This window comes from Cyprinus carpio, chromosome B1 (genome assembly GCF_018340385.1).
Source record: "Cyprinus carpio isolate SPL01 chromosome B1, ASM1834038v1, whole genome shotgun sequence".
Classification (NCBI taxonomy): Eukaryota; Metazoa; Chordata; class Actinopteri; order Cypriniformes; family Cyprinidae; genus Cyprinus; species Cyprinus carpio.
The window spans coordinates 28185150-28209678 of record NC_056597.1 but is presented as its reverse complement, the minus strand read 5'-3'; the positions used below and the strand labels follow the sequence as shown (position 1 = coordinate 28209678).

At 35.8% G+C, this 24529-nt stretch overlaps 3 protein-coding genes, 1 long non-coding RNA gene and 1 pseudogene across 7 annotated transcripts; all 5 read right to left on the bottom strand.

Moving 5' to 3' along the window:
* Positions 1–7530: 7530 nt before the first annotated feature.
* Positions 7531–10620, bottom strand: LOC122135936 (annotated as a pseudogene).
* A 2024-nt stretch (positions 10621–12644) lies between these two features.
* enam (enamelin) lies at positions 12645–15315 on the bottom strand. Of its 3 annotated transcripts, XM_042717143.1 has the most exons (9): positions 15203–15315; positions 14798–14858; positions 14688–14711; positions 14530–14604; positions 14442–14477; positions 14274–14312; positions 14124–14159; positions 13404–13466; positions 12645–13312 (listed from the first exon to the last, which is right to left on the bottom strand). In XM_042717143.1, the coding sequence occupies exons 2-9, from the start codon at positions 14849–14851 to the stop codon at positions 12932–12934; spliced, it is 708 nt and encodes a 235-aa protein (XP_042573077.1). In that variant the 5' UTR covers positions 14852–14858; positions 15203–15315; the 3' UTR covers positions 12645–12931. The 3 variants fall into 3 exon arrangements, with proteins under 3 accessions (XP_042573077.1, XP_042573075.1, XP_042573076.1); XM_042717141.1 differs by lacking the exon at positions 14442–14477; XM_042717142.1 differs by lacking the exon at positions 14442–14477 and having other exon boundaries at positions 14530–14601.
* A 1813-nt stretch (positions 15316–17128) lies between these two features.
* Positions 17129–20675, bottom strand: scpp5 (secretory calcium-binding phosphoprotein 5). Of its 2 annotated transcripts, XM_042717614.1 has the most exons (12): positions 20605–20675; positions 20444–20515; positions 20268–20315; positions 19883–19957; positions 18851–18904; positions 18581–18649; positions 18381–18410; positions 18185–18223; positions 18028–18078; positions 17829–17912; positions 17590–17613; positions 17129–17445 (listed from the first exon to the last, which is right to left on the bottom strand). In XM_042717614.1, the coding sequence occupies exons 2-11, from the start codon at positions 20495–20497 to the stop codon at positions 17596–17598; spliced, it is 522 nt and encodes a 173-aa protein (XP_042573548.1). In that variant the 5' UTR covers positions 20498–20515; positions 20605–20675; the 3' UTR covers positions 17129–17445; positions 17590–17595. The 2 variants fall into 2 exon arrangements, with proteins under 2 accessions (XP_042573548.1, XP_042573549.1); XM_042717615.1 differs by lacking the exon at positions 18185–18223.
* A 423-nt stretch (positions 20676–21098) lies between these two features.
* LOC122136081 lies at positions 21099–21767 on the bottom strand. The gene is made up of 2 exons (XR_006153906.1): positions 21722–21767; positions 21099–21312 (listed from the first exon to the last, which is right to left on the bottom strand). It is a non-coding gene; the product is annotated as an uncharacterized LOC122136081 (long non-coding RNA).
* A 67-nt stretch (positions 21768–21834) lies between these two features.
* Positions 21835–23186, bottom strand: LOC122135782 (translation initiation factor IF-2-like). The gene is made up of 7 exons (XM_042716008.1): positions 23056–23186; positions 22826–22894; positions 22674–22721; positions 22433–22478; positions 22224–22261; positions 22057–22125; positions 21835–21939 (listed from the first exon to the last, which is right to left on the bottom strand). Exons 2-7 carry the CDS (start codon positions 22877–22879, stop codon positions 21835–21837), a joined length of 360 nt encoding a protein of 119 aa, XP_042571942.1. The 5' UTR covers positions 22880–22894; positions 23056–23186.
* Positions 23187–24529: the final 1343 nt, after the last annotated feature.

Genomic DNA, 24529 nt, shown 5'->3' with positions numbered 1-24529 from the left:
ATATTTCAAAAAATACAAGTCTTTTGGGCATTATCGACTCCCTTACAATGTAGTTCACTGACCCTTTAACTTCAGCTAATGAGGTGTTCAATACTCTCCTAGCAGTCTTACACAGCACATTCTGCAGCTAGGGGTCTAAAACAAGTTTAATATTAATGAAGCATTCCTGAACGTCCAACATAAGCCTATGAATCAAAAGGTGACTAAAGTCATAACCTTGAATACATACGTGTGAACAAGTCAAGGTTTCCTGAGCCTCAACACAGAGTTTGAATAGCATTACAATATCAGCCTTGGATTCATGTCATGAGAATAAGTTGACTGGTCAGACACTTGGGTTTGACTCTGAAACTCGAGTTGAGGACCTTGTTAAGCTTTCTTGTCAATCATGTTTGACTGACAAAGACAGTTTTCAGACAGTAGTACTGACTCAAACTCTGCATTTTTGCTTTCCAATTTTCCTTTGAAATATACAAAAAAAAAAAAACATAATAATTATATTATAATTCTGCTAAATTTTGATTTGGTAAAGCAGTGTTTAGAATAAATATCTTACCACAGGGCTTTGTCACATGACCTTAGTTTTTCCCCTTAATATTTTTTATATTACTTATAAATTATATTATTATAATTAAATTATTTTATATTCTCCCATAAAGAGGCTGACATCAATCACATCATTTGTTTTTCCATCATACTGACACGTAAATATGCTGCTAGAATAACTATATATTTAATTTTCCTTTCAGCGGTCACTTATTTTAAGGTCCAATACTCTCTATTAACAAACCATGAACTATGACTTAAAGGGTTAGTTCATCCAGAAAATTTAAATTCTGTTATTAATTACTCACCTTCCCTTTCGTTCCAAACCTGTAAGACCTTCGTTCATTCTCAAAACACAAACTAAGATATTTTGATGGAATCTGAGAGCTCTCTGACCCTCCATAGACAGCAACGGTACTACCACAATCAACACAGAGAAATGTAGCAAGGACATCTGTAAAATAGTCCATGTGACATCAGAGGTTCAACCATAATTTTACGAAGCTACAAGAATACTTTCTGTGTGCAAAGAAATTAATAATAACATAATTTATTCAGCAGTTCTTCTTCCAGGCTTACCATCTTCCGCCATTTTTCAGAGTATCCCAGAATGTAATCAATGTAATCAGCGTGTTTATGTTCAGTAGACAGCATTCGCATGCTAAACATAAACAACGCTGATTACATTGATTACATTTGTGCCAAATCTGTTTGATTTTCTTTCTTCTGCTGAACACAAAAGAATATACATATTTGAAGAATGTGGATAACTAAACAGTTGACGGTTGCCCTAGTATCTATTAAGTAGTTGATGACAGAATTTTCATTTTTGGGAGAACCATGCCTTTAACATCCTTTTAGACTATGCAATTACAAGAGGTCATGCCGGACACTAATAATCACTAATAACAAATACATTACTGATATGTAGTGGATCATTTATGTTGATAAAGCACAAGCTAATGAACTGACAGAGATTAAAACCCTTGTTTAAGCACAGTTTCTTTTCTTCTGTTCAGGATGCATCGGGCCATATAAGTGTGTAAGTGGCATTTGAGAAATCCTGAATGGTGTCTCCGGTATCTTTTCATTTTCACAGTGGTGAAGGAATCAAAAATGCCACATTCACATAAGCAATCAAGCTGTTTCTCTGTCCAATACTATAACTTGGACAGAAAAAAAAACTCAATAGATACGGGGGCACAGATGGAGTCAGCTCAAAAAGGTTGTTTCATTTTTCCTCAAAACAAATCTGTCTGAATGGGCTCCATGCTGTTGTCTATGATTTATGCAAGATCACACAGGTTCATGTGGTTTAAAGGAAGCACATTTCTTGTTTTGCCAGCTTAACTGGTAAAAGGAAGTCAAAGAATAATGTAAAAGGAAATAGGAAAGAATTGCTCATGTCTTCTCAAATTCTGTCCCTCGGTTGGGTCACAAGATTTAGTACTGTTTTAAGTAACATTTTAGGAGGTGAAGTATGCTGTCAGCAATGTCCTGTAACAAAGGAAAAGATGTGCTTCAGACAGGGCTGAGCGATTTTATTTGAAACCAACTGCCACATTTTCCTCCACAGTACAATTATAAGCATGCAAAAAGAAAAGTTGGTTATAAACCATCACTATGCTTTTAAAAAAGCCTTTTAAGCCAAGTCCCATTCCGCCTGAAATGCTTTCATAACCGTTTTATCAATGAAATTACAAAAGAAAGTGATGACTAGTCTAAGATACATGTTCCCAGTCATAGAGAAAGTACCAACCCTGAGGTGCTTCACATACTGTAAGTGCTACACTGTAACTGTGCTTCTCACTTTGTCTTCCTCATCCATCTTTTCCATGTCGACCTCAAGGCACAAAGGCCTCAGCAGAACACATTGCCAGAACTTCATAAACATCTTCTCAGAAACGCTCAACTAAATGCAAGTGACACTGGCATCGCTGAGATTTCATGGTTGTCACTCAGTGCTCAAGAGGGAAGATTCCTCTGAGGACTTACACAAAGAATTGCAGAAGCCACCAAAGTAGCAGAATCAGGATGCAGTCATTAAACTGACTTTCATGTATTTTCTGTTTATTAATTTTAGAAACCTTGAGCTTCTCTGCTACTAACGCATTGATGAGCAATCACTTAATGCTCCACATTACCTGCACGTCCCAGAAACCCAGTTGGGGGTCAATGCTTCATTTGCATCGCATACTAAAAATGTCTCATACTCTTTTCAACATCAAATGTTCCTCGGCTTCCCTTTCTGTTCAGATCTGAATCCTTGTAGAGGCTAATTGGTCTGGCAAGGTCTTGGCATTATGACCGATGAAGGTTACGTCACAGACTATGGGAAGAGGCAGGAAAGTGATGCAAATGTCACTGAGTCCTGATAAGATATTAAGAGGGCTGTTGCTTAATTTAGAAAACCGTGATAATAGCAGTGCAGGAGCTCTGCTGTTGAATAGACTAATTAAGATTAAATCATGGGTTTCTTATGAAGCTTATGGAACTGACACATGTTTGAGCATCGAGGGAGATTCATAATTGCAGGCAATTACGAAAATTAAGATGAGATCACACAGCTCAGTGTGCTGTTTATTAAGAGAAATCAGCGTTGAAGAGCTTAGGTGGTGCACGAAAGCATCATACAACAGCTTTTCAATTAGCAGACTTTTAAATGTAGAAGAAATTAAACAAGATCTAAAACAATGGAACAAAATTACTTCAAATCCCATGCCTGCACATGTAAGTGATCCTTCCTTCTCACATTGCTAAAGATGATTTTGCAGTAGTCTGTAGGTTGTGATTCAAGTCACTGGCTTCAATATCTCAGATATTTTAATTTCTACATATATTCAGTGCAAGAACCTTTTTGACGTAAACCCAAGTAATCACTTGTGATCAAGTGGAGGAAACATTTCTGACAGGAAAGAGGGTCCATTTATGGATCATGGAACAAAATTACTTTTCCGCCACACACCGCTTGTACTAGTTTTAAGTGGTGAATTCAGCTATTACAATCACAGTTTCAATAAAAGGCGTAGAAATTCAAGTACCGCCGTGTAGTCTCCATATTCAAACAATGGCAGTACAATAACCTACAAGTGCTACAAGAGCCTATAGGCTTCCCAGGGGAGCTTCTAGCGTTCATTCAAACCATATAGATCACAACTTGGAAGCGAGGACATTTAACACTCCATCTACTCTGGAAGCAGAAGCTAAATCTGTCGTATCATACTGTAAATAAAAATCAGCCTATATTTGGCTACAAATTTGACATGCCACTCACCTCCAGAGTATGGAGAATACATTTAAGTCTAAGCACACATGGATTTCAACATCTAGCACACAAACCACAATAGCGCAACAGAGCAATGACGTAAAAGCTGTAAACCGTTAAAGAATAAATAGTAACAATGTAATCTGCATAATTTATCCATCCTTCTATAACCATGCCAAATAGCATTATTCACAAATCCCATGCCTTGCTCATACTCAACAAAAACAAAAACATGAAAATATTCATCTGAGCTATTTAAAGCATGCTTGGTCTTCAGTGCTTGCTGTTTAATATTTAAAAACACTTTTGCATTTCGGAAACTGTGCTTGTCAAAGGATAAAATTTGCAGGTTTTTCAAAAACAATATGGGGAACGAACTCAGATACTCTCAACGAGAAGCAAAGAAGTCACGGGGAAATATGAATAATTAATTTAACCAAACAAGCTTTTCTAGAAGAATCTAATTCATAGTTATTACAAAAGTGTATTTCATACTATTTACATTTATTTATTTTCCACATTATTTAAACAAATTTTAATGAAAGAACACTTTCAGTGAAATGTATTATAATAATTTTTATACATCATTTTATTTTTATTTATTTTTTTTGTTTAATTTTTAGATAATTCAACGTGTTAATTGTAAATATTTGTTAAATGTAATTACTTTTTCAGTAAAAAAAATTCTTAAAGTAAATCCTATTCCATATTTTTCCAGTATGTGATTATATGAGTATATATAGCGGGATTATAATTTGAGCCTTCTTTCAGAAAGAAAAGAGACCACCATTGTGTTGCAGTGGTTATATGTATGCTTTTATGTTGTGATGGATTTTTATACTGGCAAGCCTATTTTAAATACCTCACCCAGTTCTCCAGAAACACAGGCTAGTGCTACTGTCACAGGATGTCATTTTGCCCATAGGTCACCTTTCTTGCATGCTAGAACTGCTCCGGTCAACTGCAAATGCTACTATCGTGAAGTAAATTGTTTAGGAGAAACAATAGCACAGTGGCTAACTGGTCAGTTACACACACTAATAGAAAGGGACAGGTAAAGTGCTGAAGCGTTCTAAGAAACGAATAGGAAACAGCAGCAAGTACCAGCTTGTAAGACCAAAACGCAGGTGCCTACATGCTATGGTATATCGTTCTGCCACCAGACTCCAAAACACCCTGGTGTGAGCTGCCCATGTGACTTCCACTTACTGCTCAGATCAGAGCATTTGATGACAATACTCTGTGAGACACAGTGTTCCCTGCTGATAGATCCTTGTTGCAGCACCATTTTTTTGTATAAGAAATTTCGCACAACGAGTTAAATTGGCTCTTCCAATCAGCTTTTTCGAAAAATCCACCTGTGCTCTCACAGATGCAGTGGGCTTCTGAGTGTCCCCGCAATGAGGGGCCAAATGGGACAATAAAATTGCTTGACTGACCACTAGTTCATGTTTGATATGAGGCAAAATGACCCTCAATAGTGTAGATGTTACTAAATGTCCAAACCAATCTATCAGTTTGTTCTGTCTCAATGATTTTGGCTGCACCATGACTACTTCTTTCTGTAAATCACACATTCATTCATTCATGCATGTTCCAATCAGGCTTTCATTTAAATAACAAAAATGTATGTTCATATTCCCAACACTTGTGTAAACAAGTTAATTCACCAAGTAATAATTTCTCCTTAAAGGAAAGTCATATGGTCCTTTTTGATTTGCTTCTAAAAGTGACAGACGCAGTCTAATTAATTAAACGTGTCGCTCCTGCTGCTCGAGAGACGAAACGGTGGAGGACCCTTTTCATGGCTGACATCACAGGCAATAGCTTCCTTTTTTATCTTACATTCCCCTGGGAGACATACTTACATACTTCCACTCAACTCCCAATTCCATCTTACATCCCACATCCCTTTTCTCATCACCTCTCTGAGCAAATACAATAAGTGTCCACATGTGACAGCAAATGCCGGCAGAGAGAACAGGTGGTAATGTTCAAAATGAAAGAAGAGATAAAATTGAGACATACACACTGCAAAAACTCCACATATGAGCTGGTATCCACAGGACCCCCTAATCAGCTCTGATCAAAGGCTCCTTGGAAATGAAACTTTGGTGCAAATATGTCTTCATTCATTTAAAGAACCTCAAATGGAACTAAAATTGAAAACGATGACTGCTGCTGCATAGATGTAGAACTGCAATTGCATTATCAAAAAATGCAGGCAAAGGAAAAATCGAAGAAAGCCACAAGAAGAAACAAGTCATTGATAAAAGCAGTTCTGTACAAACTGGCATTGAAAAAATAAAGCATAGGCAGAGATAGCTATTACAGGGCCTGGGCTGAGCAAGTGATTTTTTTTTGTTGTTGTTGTTTTTAATGTCAAAAAGTCTGCCTTTTCAAATCTTCACATTTTTACAAAACCACTTAAATGCGCACATGCCCTTTAACTAAAAATGCACACCTTAACGCAACAAAACTTTCATAAAAAATTTTGAGAATCCAGTTAAGGTTAAGGTTAAAAATGATGAATGTATTTTTAGATGCACGTACCTTTCTCTATCTCAGATTAAAGCAACAAATAGGATAGGCCTACTTCACAAGCTGCTCCTAAATAGTTGATTCTTCTTTGTTTCTTCTTGTGATTTGGAAACCAATCAAAGTATGCCACTATGGAGGGAGGACACATCACGAGGAGGCCATGAACAAGGTGAAATTATGCAAACAGGATCTAATCAGCTGCATCCTATGTGGAAGTCTTTTTTGTCGAAAAACCCTCATTCCCCTCCTCTTCACGTCACAACTTTATGCTTTACCTTAGCGTTTTAAATAACAAAGTTATTTAAATTATATTAGGCTATTATTTGCAGCTTCCCTTTGTATTGACGCTTGACTGAGAAATATTGTTGGGAAAACTGTGTTAAAACTGTATTTAATGACCCTAGCAGTGAAGAAATGACACAGTTCACATTTGCTAATTACTGTCCATAAGGTGTGATGCTGATAGTTATTTAGCTAACAAACTTATTTGGGTCTTCTAAAGAGGTGTCAGTGATTTAATAATTTGTCAGGTAGAAAATTTCTCATAAAACTTTTCTAAAAATATTATACTTGCTTATGAACGTTTTAGTGAATATGCCACTTGCTACATTATACAAAGAAACAAGAGTTCTGTGTTTTTAAAGCACCCCATTGAAACATTTAATTTTAGTTTATCTAACAATAAGAGAAAATATCTTTAAAACTAGGGATTCCTTAAAAAGGAATGACTTGATTTCATGTGTTTATTATTTTATAAATTGTCATTTTCAAAACATTTTCAGCTTTGAAGAAAGGCTTGTTAATCTTTGGTCCTTTGCTGCACCCTTGTGCCCATCAAACACATTACTTGGTAATGTTACTTTCTTTAAAAAAAAAACGGTTCTCTCAATTACCAACTAACAAGTTGCAAGAAAAACAATTTCATATGGAAGGATATTGCTGATTTGAGAGCTTCCAGTATGCACCGCCACATGAATAAATGATGCAGATAGTGTTATAGGCATGCTGCTTTTCACTTATCAGGATTTAAGCTTCTTTAACATTAAAAGTACAGCGCTCATATTTGCAAGTATTGTCTCTCGTTTTTTAGTTTTTGCTTTATGCAAAAATCATATAAAAAAATATTTAATATGTTAGAAAGAAATACAAATTAAACTGGAAATTTGTAGTTGCCTTGACAAGAATTTATTGGCTGCACAAGACATTTTGCATATAGTGAATCAACAAATTCAAAGTAGTGTTACTAAGGACAATAAGATTTTATTCTCTCTTTTATTATGAAACGGTCTCATAAGGTCATATCCTATGACTCCTCATCTTTCTTTTCCTCTTCGGGTGCTTCCTCCGTTTTTTCCTCCTCTTTTTCTTCCGTCTTTTCCTTGTCTTCTTCTAACTTCTCTTTCTCTGGCTCTTCCTCTTTCTTTTGCTCTTCTGTTTCTTCCTTCTTTTCCATCTCCTCCTCTTCATCTTCATCCTCCACCACCTCTCCAGCAAAGCGCTCTATCTGAGCAATCCGCCGTTTGATTTCCTTTTGCGTTTCCTCCCGTTCGGCCAGCAGCTTCTTCACCTTGGTCTGCATGATTTGCATCGTGTTGTATACTCGGTTTACACGGTCCTCCAAGTCCCTCTCGTCTGGCTTCAGTTTGGCAGGGTCCAGCTCCAACAAACCATCCTTCAGCAGAATCTGTCTCCCTTTTTCCTCCAGCATGGCCTTAGCTTCTGGATATTCAGTCAAAGCCTCCATCAGATCATCTTTGGACAGGCAGAAGAGGTCGGAGTATCCTATGCTTCGGATATTGGCCGTTCTTCTGTTCCCGGCTTTGCTGCCCTTGATGTTTAGAATGCTGATTTCTCCAAAGTAGCTTCCATCACCAAGGACAACAAATTGAGTGACACCATCGTCAGCCACAACAGCGAGTTTGCCATCCTTTATGATGTACATCTCCCGACCAATATCGCCCTTACGACAGATATAGTCACCGGGACTGAAGACTTGCGGGCGAAGCTTCAACACCAACTCGATCAGCAGCCCTGCTTCACAGTCGGCAAAGATCCGCACCTTCTTGAGGGTATCTAAGTGCACGTTCATGCCTATCTCCGCCCGTAACTTGTCTGGCAGGTACCTCAGAACCTCTCGTTCATCTTGTGCTTTCTTGTTAGTCCACAGAAAGTCAAACCACTTGATGACACGGATCTCAAGATCCTTGCTGACATGCCGCGCGTGCATGTACTGCTTGATGTTATCGATCCTGGCTTGAAACTGAGCCTGGGCCGCGTTCATATTTGAGATCATTGTAGCAATGTTACCCACAATGGTGGCAAAGATCAAGACACCCACCAGGAAGTCAACCACATGAAAGAGGAATTCAGAGTCTAGCTCCGGAGACGGCGTCTCTCCGATGGTGGTGAGGGTAAGAGTGGACCAGTAGAGGCTGAAGGAATATTTTCGCATCAGCTCTCCGAACGTCGTCTTCTGCGAGAGAGAGGGATACACCCATGCATCTGATCCGAACCCAATGGCCTTGGAGAAGGAGAAGTAGAGGCATGCGTTCCAGTGGATGATGATGATGATGTACATGATCAAAGTGCAGATTCGGAAGATGTTAGGATAGTTGGTCATGGTTTCTGAGATTGTGAAGAACTCAAACATTGCGGGTTGAGGCGGAGCAACTTGTGTTTATGCGGATCTCTGGGTAGTCTAACCCTAAAACCAAGTAGAAGATGTCTGTGGGTAGCATAGAGATGACATCGATGCGGAACTGGAGACTGTCTTTATACGCTGAAGAAGAGTTTTTGTCTTTGACTAGTAAGCCCTGTTCCCAGGTAACCTGGGTTAAAGAAAGGTGGCATGAAAACATGAAACACTAAACTTTCTGTCGCTTCATTTAAAAGAGAGACATCCGATCACACTACTGATGTTAGATCAACCTGTTCGTGCTCTGAAGGCCATGTCAGCCAAATAAAGCAGGTCGGAGGTGTAGTCCAGGACGAACCATATCAGGAGATAATTGTGCTGCAGCTCCTCAAAGCAGGCTCTATGCAAAGAGACACAATTTAAAAGCTCTCAAAAGTATTAGACCCATTTATCACCAAAATGTACATATAACTGACTACATACCATATTGCTTTCATCATATTTATTAGAGAATATGAATGACTAACGGAGGAATAAGGAAGCACACTTCAGAGGTTAATAAAAAGGAGACATCTATTTGTATTCTTCTCTTATCTCCTGTTATCCTTGTCTTATTAAAACATGAACATTTAATTATTACCTTGCGATTATAGCTGTCCAATTGTACATGACAGGAATTGTGATTATAAGCAGCCATTGATAGTACAGGAGTCCCGCTGGGTTAATCACAAACACCTCCTTAGGCCTTGAGAAAATGAATTTGACATGAGCAATAATCAATGGTGATAACTTTGAACGTTTGGAACATTATCACAGAGTAGAAATAATGGCTAAAAAGTCTGCTACCAACCCCTCCTTTTTTTCTTTTTCTTTCTCCTTTTCCTTTTCCTTTTCTTTTTCTTTCTTTCCCTTTTCCTTTTCTCCTTTTTCCTTTTTCCTTTTCTTCCTCATTTTCTTTTTCTTTTTCATCCTTTTGATTCTTCTCCGTTTTTTCTTTCTTCTCTTTCTTTTCTTTTTTCCTATAGGATAAGACAGCAAAATATCTAAACATTATTTATATCCAATCTATCTCAGTTAAGAAACACTTGGTATGCTAATTACTCTTTCTTCTCCTTCTTTTCTTTTTTCTCCTTTTTCTTTTTCTTCTTGTCTTCCCTACAGAGAGCAAAATACACCACTGTCACTATATTATACATTGCCACACATGCTACATATATTATATACATATTATATTTATATTATATTATATTTAATGATCTTTGATTACTCTTCATTGTTGTTGCTGTTGTTTATGTTAAAAACACGTCCTGCACTTGGAGCTGGAATTGGGTCTTCACTGTCCTCCTCTGTGTCCACTTCCATTATTGGAGACATTTGGGGTGGGACTGCAATACCTCCTGATGCAGGTACTACAGTCATAATTCCTTTTCCCCTAAAGCAACAGGCTAAAGCAGTGATTTATAATTTACACATGTTCCCATTTGTTAAAAGTCATGAAAAAATCTACAATGGAAAAAAATTTACTCTAAGAGGACGAAAATTGCCATAAATTCAGATCAAAAACTCACCAACTGTTTTGCTTTAACCTAAATCCTGTCCCATTCTCTCTTGATCAGAAGATTCGCAGAGCCCCAAATAAATACATACCTTCTGTCTAGAAAAAAAGAAACAAACAAACAAAATCAAATCTATTCAAAGGAGGAGTACACTTGTGGTTTATTTGTTCTGTTGCGCTCTGTAATGATATCTCCGACTTGCATGACCCTGAGAAGGATTTAGAGATTAATTAGAGACTAGAGTGACAAACCTGTTGTTTTTAAAGCCTCCTCACTGCCTTCTTGAATGGTACATAATTTATACTCCCTCCAACAGAAGTTCAAAGTATTGGTTAGGCCTGTCATTTATACAACTACACTTAGAAATTTAGCAACCTGTTGTTTTTATAATTGTTCCATATTCAGAACTAATTTTATGTTCATGTTTAAACAGTTTCACCAGAGTGCCTCAAGTAAGGCATATGTGAATGACCACATTTGTTTGTGGTATTTATTTAACTGTAATTTCATTATACTTATGCTGTCGCAACATTATAAAGGTGTAATTTATGTGCATGCACTTCCATGAGCCATAGAGTCAGAGATTTTCCTCATGTAGTAACATCTGCCCAGTCAGCACTCTTGCACAGATCTGCTCTATCCTATTAAAACAAGCCTGCCAGCCTTACTTTCACAGCCACTCACAGCTTTATTACAAGCCTTCTAGAGAAATATATGGCCTGTGTTGTTGGATATTCATAGTTTTCATTTGTTTTTACATTTTCATTTTATATATGTAGAGAGATATTTTTTTTTTTAAACTACATTTATGCATATGTAAAATGTACAATCAAAACTTTTGAACGGGATGAAGATGTCCAAATTTCTCTTATTTTGTTGAAATATCATTTTTTTTAATTGGAAAAAAAAAAAACAGAAGATACTTGCATGTTTCCTGGAAGAAAAATTAAGTACAGTTTACTCCAATCTTCAAATTCAAAAAGTTTTCACCCCCAAATTCAAAAAGTTTCCATCATGTTTCCTTCTGGAGCATCAGTGAATGTTTGAATATATGCATGTGTGTGTATTTTGTATAGAGTCATTTGATATACATAGATATATGTAGTTTTTTTATAGTACGTAGTTATTATTTCTAATGATATTTTGTTGTTGTTTTTTATTATTTCTTCCATGTGTTGTATTTCAGATTATAAAAGCGCCTTTAAATTGCAGAGAGCCTTGTGCACATGTGTGTGTGTGGTCCTGGTAAACCTGAAATCTAAAAGTGCACAGTTTCCTGTAATTTGACTCCTAACACTAAGGTTGTGGGTTCGAGTCTTGGACTGGCAAAACCACGACTGAGGTGCCCTTGAGCAAGGCACGAACCCCCAACTGCTCCCTGGTTGCCACAGCATAAATGGCTGCCCACTGCTCCGGGTGTGTGTTCACGGTGTGTGTGTTCACTGCTGTGTGTGTGCACTTTGGATGGGTTGAATGCAGACCACGAGTTCTGAGTATGGGTCACCATAATTGGCTGTATGTCACGTCACTTTGTCATACACTTTGTACAGTATAAAAACTATCAGCCTATGGAATGTCCCCATAAAAACTTGAAACCCAACGTGTATGTGTGGTCCTGGTATTCCATATGTTATGTGGAACAAATCCCCACAAGTTTAGTATTACCGGTAAATCTTTTTTTTTTTTTTTTTTTTTTTTATTTTTTTTTTTTTTTTTTTTTTTTTAGTCCACATGAGGAAACAAGCTTATAAATTATACGGAATGACCTCTTTAGCAAATCTAAAAATTAAAAGTTTTGTGTGAGGGGTAGGGTTAAGGTAAGGGCATAGAAAAAACAGTTTGTGCAGTAAAAAAAATCATTACGTCAATGTATAATGGTCCCCATAAAACATTGAAACCCAACACGTGTGTGTGTGTGTGTGTGTGTGTGTGTGTGTGTGTGTGTGTGTGTGTGTGTGTGTGTGTGTGCGTGCGCATGCCTTTAGTGAGTGGTTTCTTCGCACAAAACTATGTTTTGTCCATTTTTATTATTTCCAAAGTGTTACATTTCAGTTGATTAAAGAGAGGGCCTTTTTGTTACTTTCAGTTGAGTAAAAGGCCTTTAACTAAGAAACTGAAAGAGAAGACATATAACAATTAACGCTGTCTGCAGCAGTATCGGCTCAATTCTTACAGTGAGGTTAATAAAAATTGTCATCTGCTAGGAAACATTTTCACAAACAGCACAACAGGAATGTGCCACAGTTTGTTCCAGCAAGCCAGTTAGACACGCCCTCTGTCTAGCCAAGTCCCTGTGCTACAATGTTCAGACCATAGAGGTGTGGTCTTAATGTCGGCGATGTGACTGATTGGTTAGGATCTTGGAGGCGGGGCTTGTGATCATCCCTCTCACTGCACTGGCAGAGCAGCATCAGGAGCATCAGCCACCAACACCTGTTCTGCACCAGCAGTAGCATCAGGCCCCACCAAATTGGTGTCGATTTCCACAGCGACTGCTGGTACCTCAGGGATGAGAGACAGAACAACAGCAGCAATGACAGGTTCAACAGGAACCTCTACAGCAACATCCACGGGTGCGATCTCGTTTACGGCAGTAGCATCAACAGTTGCAGCGGTTCCAGCAGGTTCAGGTTCGGCTCCAGCCTCAGCTGCTTCTGCTGCTTCTGCACCCTCTGCTTCTTCTGCCCCTTCGGCCTCATCTGAGTTCAACGGAGCAGCCGGCTGGGCAGGCTGGTAGCCGTAGGGAGGGTAAAACCCACGAAACTGTGGCTATGGTTGATAGAAAAGTGGGACGGAACTCATGAAGTGCATTATGTTTAAAAATGTGTGATACAAATTTTAATAAGATGAAAAAACCTACAGTTCCTTCCTCATCTGATCCATCTCCTGTGGGTGCGAAAAGAGCGGGGTTGAAAAAAAAGCCCTGAGGAAAAAAAAAAGTTTAAAGATTACTGTCAATGTAACATAGTCCTACTGTGCTTACTGTATTTCCAAAATCAAACACACTCCTAAAAACAAAGGTTTGTTGCAATGCAAAGTAAAACCATCTTGGGTTCTCAAAGGAACTTTTCAGTGAATGGTTCTTAAAAGAACCCTTTTTTTCTTAGTGTCGTTCAATATTTTAATCTGAAGAACTTTTTTCCTTTCTGTAGAATGGAAATGTTCCATGGATATTAAAGGTTCTTCATGGAATCATTGACACCAAACTTTTATTTCTAAGAGTGTATTACCACTCTGTAGTTTTTGCAAAAAGATTGGTAGCAAAGCCATGCTAAAAGCTACAATGCTATCAGCTACTACTCAGTACTACTTAGTACATGTATAATATATGTTGTATGTTGTACCCTAAATGATACTTTACATCATAAACAGACGCTAAAAAGAAACAGAAATCATTAAAAGAAAATTATTAAAAATATTGATAACATGTTGCTAATCTGCATGGTATAACATGCCTTGACTGACACTGACCCAAAATAGCAATAGCATGTTGCTAGCCTACTGTGCTACAACCTGATATAACGTGGTATAACCTGCCATTACTGAAATTGACCCAAAATAGCAATAGCATGTTGCTAACCTGCTGTGGTGCTTGAGGTGAAACTTGAGGCTGGGCCTGTAAAAAGAAAAAAAAATACTTTTAAAAATGTTTTCAAAAGGTTATCGTTTCTCTTCAAATACTCAAAAATGTGTATGATATATGGTTTTGATAGAAATGAGAGGGGTTTACATCAACAGGTGCGGGTGCTGCAGGCGCTGCAGGTGCTGCCTGTAAGGAACATAAAATGTCATCATTTCCATGAAACAGGTTACTTCTGAGGCATGTTCACAGAGTAAAGTCTTTAAACGTGTCTTTAAACGTGTCTTTAAATGTGAAGTGGTACAATTTTTAACATACAAGCAGTTGAGCACCAGTAGGAACTGCACCAAATCCCTGCAAAAACATTGATTACATTATGTTATTATTATTAAATGCCTCTACTGACCTGTTGCTGCAGATGTCCTAACATTCTGTAGAGTTCCATCAACTGCAGAGCTGTGTTAGCATGACCAGCCTGCTGCTGGAGAGAAAAGACAATAAGTGTTATACAACATTTTATGCCATACATTAACATCCATTGTCATCGACTTACAGTGGTCTTACCTCATTACTGCTACTGTCAGGGGCCTAAAATGTGCAAAGCAAGAGGAAGATGTCAAAAACGTGAACTTTGACTTTGTTATGCTGTCTTGAACTGAGAAACGAGGACTTACAGGGGCAGCAAGTGAAGAGCCCAGCAAACACATCAAGAACGCCACTGCTTTCATATTTGCTCTTATGATCCAAAAAGAAAAACAAACAAAACTTGTTGCTGTAGAAACATTAAATACTGTAAGTACATTCTTGAAAATAAAGGTTCTTCTCTAGGAATTCATGGTTCCATGACGAACCTTTAACATCAGTGGAAACTTTCCATTCTACAAAAAGTTCTTTATAGTAGAAAAACATTCTTTAGATTATTAAAATGTTCTTTATATTAAGAAAAATGGTTTCTTTTAAGAACCCAGAATGGTTTGTTTATGGCATTGCTTCAAAATCATTGTTCCTTTTCGAACCTCTATTTTTAAGAGTGTAACATATCCATGAGTTATAACTCTCTAGAAATGGTAAGAGCTTACCTCTTTTTGAAAATCACAAGGACAACTGGCTGGCTTCTTGGAGTTTAAAGTTGAATGCATAACTACTGAACAAGGCTGCTATATATACTTAGCAGATCCTGAAACAAGCCAATCATCTCTCAGCAAAGATGGAAATCTATTTTTTGCCTTTATTCCTAAAACAAGGTTGGAATTACAACTGTTAATGACTCATTATATATAATTATACATTGTGAAATTCTGCTTGGTGCACAGTTCTTCAAAAAGACAGACGAAAAATGAAATTATCTACCCGATCCACCAGACAGGAGGGTTGTCCGTCTGTGGTGTTTGATGGTGAAGTTTGGATATATATGACTTTCAAGGGGCCCCTTTTAGCATGAGAGTGGGACTTGTGGGTGCCTGCCAAATTGATTGATCTAATTAAAACAAATCTTCACAATGAAGCTCATATTACACATTCTTCTCAACATACATTCTTAATTACAGACTTGATGCACCATTTCTTGCTGATTCATTTAGAGATACAGTAGGTATAAATCTTTTGGATCCTAATTGTTGTAACCACACTGATAGCTTCTTTAGTGCTGTTGTCGTCTGGGTTTATTTTTATTTTATTTTTTTTACCCTATAGTTTGGAGCATTACAAGGATTGATATGCCTTATGCTTTAAGGAATCCACATAAAAGGTTTATAGATATCCACTTGCTGGCTTCAAAAGATTCAGGCAAGAGAGGACATACACTCTTGCTCCCTTTCAGTCAATTTTCTAGACAAGATACATTCGAAGATGTTTCATTCATTCATTCATTGGCAGCTGTTTTTCTAGTTTGATACAATATAGTTTTATGTTTAAACATATAGGCTATATAAATGTGTGTGTGTGTGTGTGTGTGTGTGTGTGTGTGTGTGTGCGTGCGTGTGTGCGTGCGTGCGTGCATGCATGCGTGTGTTATTTTTTTTTATTTTAATTTTTTTTGCAAAACCTTTTATTAATTCTTTTTTTTAATTAATTAATTAAATTGTTTTATCTTTTTATCTGAAATATCTTATCTTGCCAGTATCTTGCCATGGTATTCAGAGGTAAAATATTTTTGTATTATAATTACTTTATAAATCATTAATTTCTATGATTCAACATTTCATGTCCATTTACCTATTTAATAGTCTTCTAACAATTGTGGTAATCACAAAATAAAACCCTTAACTCCACAGAGAGAAAAAAAGGGTAAAATAAAGATTTAAGGCAAAAATATCAACAACACTGAACCATAGCCTTAATACAGTTATATATATTAAGGTAACAAAATGATTGCATCTATTGTCATATGATTTTGCTGGCATATTGAGATGATAGACAAATAGATATCTACAGTATGTTGTTTAGACTACCAGAAATACTTGTAGAGCTGAGCAAACATCATAAAAGAAGTAAACTGGCTGTTACTTCACATTTGAATATATATGAGAAATGGATTGATTGCTAACATACTGTAGATCTATTATTTTGTGAGTGCTTGCGTTTTTATTTTTTTATGCATGTAAAGAGACTAGTAGAATTCCTGATGACCTGGCATTGCAAAACTTTTCATAGTTAACTCTTTAAGTTCCCTGAATTTTGTTTGTATGAGCATATTAAATAAGTTTCTAATTTGATATACACACACCTTCAAGTTTTCTTAAGGTAGAACATGGTCTAATAAAGTGTTTGCTCTACTAAAGTTTTAACGAGCATGAATTTAATGATACTGATCATGCTGTATCATGTTTATTATACTGCAGAATGTTCAAGGTGAAGGTGCATAGTATTTCACTGTAACCTTGCAAAAAAAATATTTTTAAACTTTGAAAAAAGATATGTTTTGTATTATTTTAATTGCATTTAAAAACTGCATCTCCTGCTTTAGGATAAAAATTACAGATACATTTTTTAAAAGTTTTGTTTAATCGACTTTATTACTGAAAACACTACTCACAAAAGGCCTAGATTAGAAAATATTCATTTAAATTTGTTCAGTTTTTCACATCAGCATAAGATCAAACCAGCACATTTCAATCTGTATACCATGCAATTACAGAACTTAAAAATTTTTGTTCTACATATGGGTAAATCATCTTCTTCACGTTAAAAAATCAGCATCATTTTAAATTATTATTCCAGAAAAAAAAAAAGGATGTACTAATTCTAAATAGCATTAGACAAAAAAGTTTAACACACTCTTGTTGTTTGGCTGTTGTTGTCTCACTCAGCTTCAAAGATGTGCCTGTGGGCATAAGAAAGTATATGTTAAAACATGCATGAAGGAGTGATTTCAAACAATGTCGAAAACAATATTAAACAATATTGTGATGCAATTCAAAGGTAGAATGAATGAATCAAATTCAGATACACCATAGCAGTATCTCACCGGTCTTCATGGCTTGTTAGACACCTGAAAAAAAATAAGGATAATTAACAGGTGTGTGGCACACATAATCTGCTGTTTCTGCAAAACTGCTGCTGACATATGAGATTCGCAAGTTCTCATTTTGGTTAAACATCCTGGCTAAATGCAGCACTGAAGGAGTAATTATGTTGTCAAATCAGAGCTTTGCTGAGGGTTGTGTTTTAAGCTTCTCACACATATTCATTCAAACCCACACACACCTGTCCTGTCTGAGCCTGCTGCTCCGGCTCGGTTTGCTGCTGAGCCTCTTGGGTTTGTGGAGGAGCATCCTGGAATGGTGGGTTCTGTGTAAAATTGCAATAAAATCTCACCGTGCTTCAGGATTCAGTCTTTCAGCAAATTCCAATAACAGTGCAAGTGATTATGAAACCACAGAAGCTCAAAGCGTAATTGTCTCACCACAGGTGGCTGCTGGGGAACTGTCTGTGGCATAAAATCGAAGGGGAAGACCTGTATATTCACAAACATATAAAAGATCACATTCAAACAAATATTCACAAACATGTTTTTTTTTAAATAATAATGTCAAAATGTTGAATTAATTCCAAGAATTTACATTTGGAATTTGAGGTATCAGGGGAACATTGGGTTGGTCCTGAAATCAAAACAACATCTACACTGTTACCTTTAACTTCAATTAAATTGGTTACAATATTACCATCAGCATTTTATACACATTTACAGTTTCAAAGCAATGCAACTTGGGTTGTTTTTAGTGTAGGCTAGTTCTCGCAGAAAAAAATAATCGTTACCTGACGCTGACTGAAGTCATAGGGGTAAAACTTCAGGAGAAAAACAAAACCACCAATTATTTTGCTGAATCACAAAATTATGTTTATTTCTGTAATTAAAGAGACATTTGCAGAGGCTAAAGCAACACTCTACATAAGTTACTTTATACAGAGTGTACTTAAACAGCTCTAGTCTTTGATGAATGTGTCTGTTCACTCACGATTTCCACGCTTTTTCTGCCGGGAACTTTAGGGAGAGAGTATTTGATGAACGCTTGTGTAGGGAATGACTGAGAACACACACACACAGAGACAGAAAGAGAGAGAGAGAGAGATGCCACAGCGTCAGTAATAGTGGTAATCATGTTCTATTCTTTTCGAATACACACGTTGTATATTGATTCAACTGACTGAGCTAAGTTTAACAAAAAGGCAATGGTAGATTACAAGTGTTTCGCAAGCTTGCAGAGAGAAAACCTATACTGACTTACCGATGCGCCAGCTGCTCCCCCTACTGGAGTAGCGGGGAATCGCGGAGGGAAAATCTATTTGACAAAAATATAAATAAATTAATAATAATAATAATAATACGTTTAGGATGATATACAGCACACACACTATAATTTGTTGTTGTGTTTGTTGTTTATTCAGGTAATCTAAAATGTGACTGTCTTTGAAATCCATGGAGGAAAGTCTTAAAATCTTATTATGAGAAGCATCAAAGTTTGATTTCAACAATTAATTTCACTACGATTTCGATCTTTGAGTTGGGTTTTTACAGCCAGGGCCACAAATGTGATTCATGTGGTACCATTGAATTTTTTATTTTTTTTTAATGTAAATAAATACATTTAATTTAAAAATATATATAAAATTAAATGATTATTTAACATGACTCAATAAACCTGAATATATTCGGTTACACTAACCTATTAAAAATATTTTAAGGGTTAGATCAGGCACACTAACCTAATAAAAGTAAAACACTATACTTTTTTCAGGTCATCTTAAATATGCTTAATGTGGTACCATCTTTAATAAAACAATAAATAAATTAAATTAATTAAGTAAAAAATTATTAAATTACATTTTTATTTAATATGACTGAATAAACCTGAATACATTGGGTTACAGAAACCTAACAAGTAATTTTAAGGGTTAGGGCAGGTAGAAATGACTACTTCAGGTACCAAAAGGACATATTTACAGCAGGGTTAACTAAAACTAAAACCATAAAATAAAACTATTTTTTTTAGACTATTATTTAGAAACTATATATATATATATATTTGAAAAATAAAAAATAAACAATACAAAAAAACCACAACAAAATTACTAAAACTTTAACTAAACTAAAAATAAAAACTAATTCAAAATATTATTTAAAACTACAGTAGTAATTCAATAAAAAAAAAAAATATTACTAAAAAAATTATACTAAACTATCCTTGTTTTACAAAGTAGCCTGGTACCACTTTGAATTGTTATATTTAAGGTAATAATAATAATAAAAAAGCCCATACGATTTCCATGCTGATTGGAGCGTTCAGACCAGGATGTGGCTGTGATGGTATTCCCTGGAAGCCACCATTATTTCCCTAAAATACAAATGAAAGGAGTTAAAATTAATTTAAGTGGATGCCTAAAAAGAACATGTTGAGTTCAGTTATAATTACAATGTTCAATTCATGTTCTGTAACAACCTCAGGAGAGTCAGTTAAACCTATAAATCATATAAACACATGTCACAGAGTAGCATGTCATCATACAGTGTAATATTATAGAGCTATTTTCATCATGAAACTGGGTGCAATGTGTTGATTATGGTTAAAGCAAAAGATTCCGAAGACTGTTTTGCTGTTTATGGATACGGAAAAGTCAAGAATGTTCATTTGTGGTTAACCCCACCTGCTTCGGGTTGCCATAATGAGGGAGATAATTGAAAAATGGTGAAAGCTACAGAGAGATATAAACACACATGGAAAAAAAAGGATCAGTTTCAACAGCTGGGCGACCCAGAGACATAAAACAAGCTTTGAGAACTACAAAGACATTCCTAAGAAAAGGTTTAAAGATGTACTTACTGGTGCTGCAGATACTGCACCAGCCAGAAGAAGACACAGGAGAGATGTCCACATGTTTATGGATTCACCAACCTTATACAAACAAAGACGTGAGCTAAGACTTTCAAAACCAATGAAGAAGCACTAGTGCTGAGTGATAACATAGAAACAGAACCACTTACAGTGCACAAAATGGTCAACCAGCTTTCTCACCTTGGCTGCAGGTAGAGTCACTAGCTCTGAGAGTTTTCATGCTTTTATTTGGTCTCTGGCTTAGCGCTTAGCCAATCCCTCTCAGACTAGACTTTATTATGACCTCACAGATAGAGAAAGATGGTTATTGAGAAAATGACCTGTAGTCAGACATTTTCTGCCTGTCTGTCAGCTATTATTATAATGATGATAGTCGTGGGGAGTGCTGATATCACCAGCCTGTGTTTCTGAAGCTATATTTTGAAGGTACCAAATATCAGTGCTATCAAAAAAGTGAGTTTGTTTTTTGTGTATGAACTTAGTGGTGTTTAATTGCAACTAAAAAACAACAATGTCAGGTTTGGAAGAGCATTTTTTGGGATGATATTTATTATCAGCTAAACTAGGAATTGTTATGTATTTGTATTAACAGCATACAACAATAGTCATAACAACACAATAACACACACAAGGAGGTAAGGGATTGATTGAACGGTTTATTATAAATCAAGATTTAAAAACATGGTAGCAAAAAAGCGATGATTTTTATGGCTCTCATGCATCAAGCCACTGAGAAAGCACCTTTTGATTGATCGTCATTATTTCTAATGCAGGAAAGCATTTACGCAGTCAATTTGTTAAACACTACAAGCAGCTTCTTTGTCATTCAGGAATTGGTGGTCAGCTTATCTGTTCATCTGTGAGAGAAGAAAAAAAGAAGGCTTTAGAAATGTGTTGTATTGTATAGAAAGGTTTCTATTATATTGTTTATGTTAGAATAATATGTTGCTCAAAGCTGTAACTGTTTTTACTCAGAAATTGCAAGTAAATTTCAAAATTAATAATTACAAAAAAAGGCAGCAACACATTGATTAAACATGAAAATTTGAAGTCGGATGACTTAAATAGACTTTTCTTGTATAACCTACTCCAGTAATCTTTCTTTTATTTACAAAATATTTTTTTCTCTATGTAAAATGTCAGCGTGAGTGACCAGTGTATTAAGTTGCATTTTCCATTAAAAAAAAAAAAAAAAAAAAAAAACTGTTAAACTGATGACATTACAGCATTATGATGGATATATAGGTTAATTATTACTGAACCGACCAGCCTGGTTTAGTCATCATGATCATCATCATCGTCCTTTGGAACAGGGGCCTAAAAAATACCAAAAAAAATGAGAAATAGCCACATATATATATGTGAATTTATAATAAATATTACAAATGTTCAGTTTGGACTGTACTGGGGGCAGCAGGGGCAGCAGGAACAGCAGGAACAGCAGGGGCAGCTGGAACAGCTTGAGGAAAGCCGAATGGGTACAGCTAGAAAACAGAGGAAAATAAATTCACTTCTACATAATTGGGAAGAAATGGGGGCATCATACTGGAGATTCACATTGTGTGTAACAGTAGACAATTATAAAAGGTGGAAACACATACAACTTCAATGCTTTCTCTGCCTCCAGGCTGGGGAATCTCATGCTTAATGAAGCCACGGACAGGTTGAGCCTGTGGAGAATAAGACAAAATGAGGATCGATTGCATGCCAAACTAGCAGGCAATACTGTAAAAATCTTAAAATGAAATTAAAACTAGTTGAAACTTACAGGAACTCCAGCTGCAGCCTGCTGAGCTGCCAAAATAAATTAAAAATAAAATAAAACAAAATAAAATAAAATAAAATAAAAAAAAATAAAAAAAATAAAAAAAAATAAAAAAAAATTAAATTAAATTAAATTAAATTAAATTAATCTGTGTGCAATATATTATTGAGTGATGCTAAAACAAATCTATTTCACAAAGTTTACACTTACAATTTCGACTTCAGAAGGTCTAGCTGCAGCAGCAGCCGCAGGAAGACCCTGTAGATCATTATACATATATATAAATGCTTCAGAAGTACTGAAGAATCTGCAATGCTTCAGAAGTACTGAAGAATCTGCTTATATATATTACTATACATAAACTATATATTCCTATATGCTATGATCCATTTCATTTAGGCTGTCATTTTAAATAAGAAATCTGTATTTATTTCATGTTTGGACCAAACTAACCTGTGGAGCCAGGACAGGTTTGTACTCTAGTTCATAATACATCGATTGCTGTGGGTCAAAAAACAGGACAGTCAAAGCTGGTATCACATATTCTCTTGTCATAGCTGATTCATGAATATATATATAACAGACAAATACTGTAGATGACGTACCGGAGCGCAGTAGGCCACTCCAATGACAAATGCCAGCAAAAAGAGAGTTCTCATGTTGAATGATAATGTCTGAAATGAAACGTGAAATACACATTTTTGTGAAAGATATAGTTTCATTGTTCAGTATCTTATATGTAATCATCTACAACAGGATCTAGAACTAGAATTAGACCTTCAACCCCAAACAGCAAAGTTACTGATGAACATTTATTAAATTAATAGTACCTTACCTTTAATTAAGACTGATGAGCTTGATCAGGGATTGTTGAGGAGGATTTTGTGATACTGCTCTCTAGATTTACCCCTTTTATTCATTTTGAAAACAAAAGGCCCATAACATCAGCATCTCATTGGCTTTGGTGACCAGCCAAGTTCCTTTATAGAGAACAAAAAAAACGTGCATTCAAAGCAAGAATACATATTTTCTTATCTCGAAGGCAAATTTTTGCTGTGCTTGTAATTATATTGAAATCTGGCAAGATTCATTAAAGGTATGTGACAGTATATATAACAAATAAAATCAAACGCAATCCAAAAAATACATTTATGGCAAAGCTGATGAAATCATAATATCTGACAGCACTGTTCTCACTTGTCTAAACTGTAAAAACCATCTGCCTGGCTGAGCATGCATAAATAATATATATAATAAATACTAAAATAAACAAAACCACTGTACCTTAGCAATGTTTTTAATTATTTTCTATTGAATATAAATGGTTCTTGCAATATTGTGTGAAAAGAAATATATACAGTACCACTTTCTTTGAGTTATAATCTGGATTTACATTTTTTGGGAAACATCAGTGAAAGTCAGTAATTTGACTTTGCTGCCTTTCATGTAAAGATTTACGAAGTCATTTACGAAGTTAAAAAAAAAACTCAAGGTTTTTATGTTCATTTTTTCATGTGTGGTTTAAAACTTTGAACTTCACTCTGCTTTACGATGCCATAGAAAAACATTTTTGTCTAATTGGTTCCATAAAGAACCTTTAACATCTGAAGAACCTTTCTGTTTCACAAAAGCTTCTTTGTGGCGAATGAAGGTTCTTCAGATTATAAAAAGGTAAGTAAGAGATGGTTCTTTAAATATCCTTTGACTGAATGGATACCTTTAGAACAAAAAATGCCTCCACAAATTCTACTAATTTAAATAGTTTATTGACATTAATCTTGTTGTAATTTGTATTTTTGGATACCTTTAGCCTACAGTGTGCCTCCATACATTGTACTAATCAGTAACATTTATCAGTAAACTGGACCTTGAAAAATTTGTCACAGAATTTAATAAAATGCTTCTATTCATTTTTAAAGTAAGTTAACAGTAGATGGTTTCCCTGATCCTCTATAAACAGGCGATTCTGATGGCATTAATAATCAGGAATGCTCTACACTGTAATTCTATACTTTTCCCTGAGTTAAGTGTTGTGTGTGCACATTTTTCCAGTACTATTAACACTGCTGACACTTGATGACAATTATACTGTATGCAACACAGATGGAGCCTCAGGCTGTAATTAACTTAGTATTTTTAATTACAAGTCAGATATATATGTTGAGGCCCACACACATAGTTCACAGTAGGCTACAAAAGACAGACATAATTAAAAAAAATTATTAAATTAACATTTAGACTAATCCACACAAAGGCACAACTTTAGTTCATATCTCTTGTGCATAGAATAAAAGATAAATAAACAGCAA

Coding starts and splice junctions, on each gene's coding strand:
- enam (XM_042717143.1), bottom strand. CDS start 14,851: ATGAAAGCAGTGGCGTTCTTGATGTGTTTGCTGGGCTCTTCACTTGCT. Junction 14,160..14,273: donor CAGCACCCGCACCTGTTGAT/GTAAACCCCTCT, acceptor TTCTTTTTACAG/GCCCAGCCTCAAGTTTCACC. Junction 13,313..13,403: donor GATCAGATGAGGAAGGAACT/GTAGGTTTTTTC, acceptor TATCAACCATAG/CCACAGTTTCGTGGGTTTTA.
- scpp5 (XM_042717614.1), bottom strand. CDS start 20,497: ATGTGGACATCTCTCCTGTGTCTTCTTCTGGCTGGTGCAGTATCTGCA. Junction 20,316..20,443: donor GTGCAGTATCTGCAGCACCA/GTAAGTACATCT, acceptor ATCTCTCTGTAG/CTTTCACCATTTTTCAATTA. Junction 18,224..18,380: donor ATGACTTCAGTCAGCGTCAG/GTAACGATTATT, acceptor TTTTGATTTCAG/GACCAACCCAATGTTCCCCT.
- LOC122135782 (XM_042716008.1), bottom strand. CDS start 22,879: ATGAGAACTCTCTTTTTGCTGGCATTTGTCATTGGAGTGGCCTACTGC. Junction 22,479..22,673: donor AACCTGTCCTGGCTCCACAG/GTTAGTTTGGTC, acceptor AATGATCTACAG/GGTCTTCCTGCGGCTGCTGC. Junction 21,940..22,056: donor GCAGAGAAAGCATTGAAGTT/GTATGTGTTTCC, acceptor TCTGTTTTCTAG/CTGTACCCATTCGGCTTTCC.